This window comes from Seriola lalandi, unplaced genomic scaffold, assembly GCF_002814215.2.
Source record: "Seriola lalandi dorsalis isolate HSWRI2012SDOR001 ecotype SW California unplaced genomic scaffold, Sedor1 jcf7180002051651, whole genome shotgun sequence".
Taxonomy (NCBI): domain Eukaryota; kingdom Metazoa; phylum Chordata; class Actinopteri; order Carangiformes; family Carangidae; genus Seriola; species Seriola lalandi.
Window position 1 is genome coordinate 1,317 of NW_019522204.1, and position 3,868 is coordinate 5,184.

At 45.1% G+C, this 3,868-nt stretch overlaps 1 protein-coding gene across 1 annotated transcript; it reads right to left on the reverse strand.

The window, feature by feature from the left end:
- Positions 1–856: 856 nt before the first annotated feature.
- LOC111649666 (apoptosis regulator Bcl-2-like) lies at positions 857–3,862 on the reverse strand. Its single transcript, XM_087172041.1, has 2 exons — positions 3,105–3,862; positions 857–2,771 (listed from the first exon to the last, which is right to left on the reverse strand). The coding sequence occupies exons 1-2, from the start codon at positions 3,292–3,294 to the stop codon at positions 2,341–2,343; spliced, it is 621 nt and encodes a 206-aa protein (XP_087028167.1). The 5' UTR covers positions 3,295–3,862; the 3' UTR covers positions 857–2,340.
- Between the last annotated feature and the right edge of the window lie 6 nt (positions 3,863–3,868).

Here is a 3,868-nt window from a genome sequence, read left to right on the forward strand (position 1 = left end):
TTGCTTCACGTAGGAACCTTTGTTCACACCTTGTTGCTCTGGGATACATATATGTGTGACCCACCCCCAAACATTTAGACACAGAAGAGTTTAACAGAGTTTGATCCTTTTTATTGTTTTAATTAAACATTTGTTTGAGGAAAAATGTTATTTTATAATCTCAGTCTGGACTTCCTCTTTAAACACACACACACACACACACACACACACACACACTCTGTCTCTATCTGAATGTCTTGATGGAAAAGTTTTGTCAGTGAATTCTCAGAAAGTCGCTCAGCTCACCACTGCCTGTGTTCTTAGAGCTAACACACACACACACACACACACACACACACACACACACACACACACACACACACACACAGACACTCTTATCAGGCTGTAGATATACTGAAGGAAACCACTGCGACAGGAGAGAATATAAATAGAAAGTAAAAGCTTTTCTCTGCTGTGTTCAGGGGTCTCTCACTCACTCTCTCTCTTGCTGATACGTCAGATCTGACAGGTGAACAGCCTGATGACTGTCAGCCAATCAGAACGCAGCACAGGACTGACAGGTGTGTTGTCGGGTTTTAAATGAACCTGTTGGTTTTTAATTAATTTTAATAGTGTTTTCAAACTTTATACAACGCAAGAGTAAAACATGTACATATATTACATTTCTGTATATGTAGTACATGTACATATAAAACAAAAAATATGTATTAATTAAATCAGAGATTGGAACAATTTCATATATTGACGTCTACCCATAAAAAATGTGTTTATATATGTATGTTCATATTGTAGACATACATTACATAAATATATATCCAACCTGTCAGTATATATATATATATATATATATATGTATATACAGATACACATTTCACTGGGTATTTCATATATGTTATAAACTTATATGGATTTATATATGTGACAATAATTCATCCTTTTACAGGAGACATGTCATATATCACATTTCTGCATGTGTTAGCAGACAATAGATTTTTAATCAGAGCTTTTCAAATGATCGTGTGGAGTTAATGATCAGTGTGTTTTTAAGTACACAGTTAACATGAGGTGTGCTTGTTTTCTTCACCCTGATGTTTCTGTCATGAAAGTCTGGAGCAGTTACTATCTGAGCTAAACGTCTTTTTGAATTTTCAGCTCATTAAGATCAGTTAGATTTTTGAATAAATATTCCCACAGCTAACAAGATTTAAATCAATCAGATTATTGATCGATTATTTCTGTGACTCATTTATTCTTCAGTTTGTCTCTAAACTGTCCAACATGTCCGACTCATCCTTCACGTAGATCTGAGCTGTTTCTGTCTGTGTCATCAAACAGCCTCTGTCCTTCATATCTCACACACACACACACACACACACACACACACACACACACACACACACACACACACACGCACGCAGTCTCTCTGCAGAGTTTTAGGGATTTTCTGCACTTTGCATATAATTTGCATTTCAACCAAAATACTTTTCTCTGTCACATCTGATCCACACACACACACTGTGTTTGAATCTGATGTATTTGATGTTGAACTGCTGTATGTTTATATTATTGATAATATCCCTTATTGATTTCTGATTGATTGATCAGCTGTTAAGATGACGGTTAAGGAACACACCACATAAACACAAGATGGTTCGATTCCCGCACTTTACTGTCCAATGACACAAATTTAAAAAAAGACGGATTCCTTGAAAAAGCTGCAGGTCAAAACCTCTGAAGCCCCCGGTGACTCCTGGACCCTGGAGGGACTTTTCAAGGACCCTTCAATCACCACAGGATCCCTCTCAAAGAAGAACTACTGAAACCACCATGAACCCTGTGCTGGAACCCCTTCAAGGGCCTGGGACCTGATCCAAGACTCTTCCATCACTCTCAAACATCCTCAGGAACTTCTGTCCTTCTGTCCTCATCAAGGACCCTTGAAAACCTGTCCCTGCCCTGGAATATCTTCAGCCATCTGTAGGACTTCTGAAACCAAAGACTGTTCTAGACTTTCAAGTATCCCTGAACTATTTCAGTGACTCTGTGAACGGACCGGGGTCAACGACAAACAGAGGAGCCGATCAGAACCTCTAGAACCCTTCCAAGGATCCAGCACTCTCAAGTATCCCTGAACTATTTCAATGACTCCTGGACACTGGACAACACAGAGTACCACCAAGTCCACGCCATGTTATAGTTTCAGTGTTGTCACGGTTACTTCACTGACAGTCTGACTGATTCAACACTGAGCTGAGGGAAAGAAAAAAGATGACAGGAAGGAAACAAGGAAAGGAAAAAGAAAGAAGGAAACAAGGAAAGAAAGGATCAGCGTTGCGTTAATCAGACTGAAAACATCTGGTTTGTGAGCCTGAGCAAGAAGAAAGACAAAAAGAGGACTTGTTGTCTTCCTACCCATCCTCCATTGTCTTCTATCCATCCCTGCAGCAGCGGTGAGTCCAGACTCTCCTCCATCCACCTGGCGATGTCGTCCACCCGCCACGCCCCGCCCGTCTTGGCCACCTCGGCGCTCAGAGCGCCTCCCAGCTCCATCATGGCCACGATGCGTCCCCAGTTCACGCCGTCCCTGAACAGCTCCTCCCTGACCACAGTAAGGCTTTGCCTTTGCGCCGACCGGCTGCCGTCCCCGCCGCCGTCCCCGCAGGGCAGCAGCGCTGACACCTGGGCTGAGAGGTTGCCACGGTAACGGCACTCCAGCTCGTCACAGGCGCACCGCAGGGCGACCTGTAGCCGAGGAGGGGTCGACCAGGGATCTAGGAGGAGACAGCCAATGACCAAGGAGGAGACGAGTGATGTCATCATAATGTAAGGGGCGTGAAAGAAGTTGTTACATCACAATACAGGAAACAGTGATGTCACCTGACCACACCCCTTCTCTCAGTACTATGATGTCACCACTGTTACGAGCTGCAACAGGATCAGAGCTGTTTATACATGTAAATAGTATTAGTACATGTAGTAGTAGTAATTGTAGCAGTAGTAATGTTTGTAGTAGTAGTAGTCTTAATAGTAGTAGTACTTTTAGTAGCATTAGCAGGCGTGAACTCATTAGCAGTTGCCGTGACAACATGAGTACACCGCCTCACCTTGCTGGGCATCACCTGGAGCGACGCCTCTGCCTGACGTCCTCGACGTAGCAGAAGAAGCTTCCTGGTGTCCGCGCCGAGCGTCTGATTGGCGCGGTGGCGGCCGGAAACGCCAGGCCACGCCCTTGTTGAGCAGCTTGTAGTGGAGGAAATCCTCCACGATGTCCCGGCTGGTGTAGACGGCAGCCATCGCCCCCTGCAGGTCACTGCTGTTACAGCCCACAACCTGCAGCTCCACACCTTGGCATCCTCTATGGTCGGCCAATAGGAACGCAGCACCTGGTGACGTCAGGAGGTGCTGCGTTATGAAGCTGTCAGTTGATACTAAAATAAAAACACAGGCTGCGTCATCAAGTTCCAGCAGGAAGTAAAAGTTGAGCTGTGAGGAGAGTGACAATGAAAACTCTTCTTCTCTGGTTCAAACCGGATCCGTCTCACGTGACAGTGAAGCTTCAGGCCATGATCGATAAACCGTTATTGATTACCGGTTGATTGAGGATCGGGCGACGCGCCGGGGCTCATCACGGAGACCCGGTTCAGGTCTGAGGAGGTAAAACTGAGAATCCAACATGACGCGGGGGAGAGGAAACCCGGTAGATGATCAGATGATCAGGGACGACGATCGATAATCGATATCCGGAGACACAGAAGAAAGAAACATCTTCCGGGAATCAGTGAGAGGCTGCAGGTCCGGGTCTTCCTCCGGGTCTGTAGTCCTCACTGCACGTGCTATATACACACACACACACACACACACACACACA

Bases quoted from the DNA above. Each gene is read 5' to 3' on its own strand.
- LOC111649666 (XM_087172041.1), bottom strand. From the start codon at position 3,294: ATGGCTGCCGTCTACACCAGCCGGGACATCGTGGAGGATTTCCTCCAC. The intron at 2,772-3,104 runs GTGAGGCGGTGT...GTCTCCTCCTAG, and splicing joins TCCAGGTGATGCCCAGCAAG to ATCCCTGGTCGACCCCTCCT.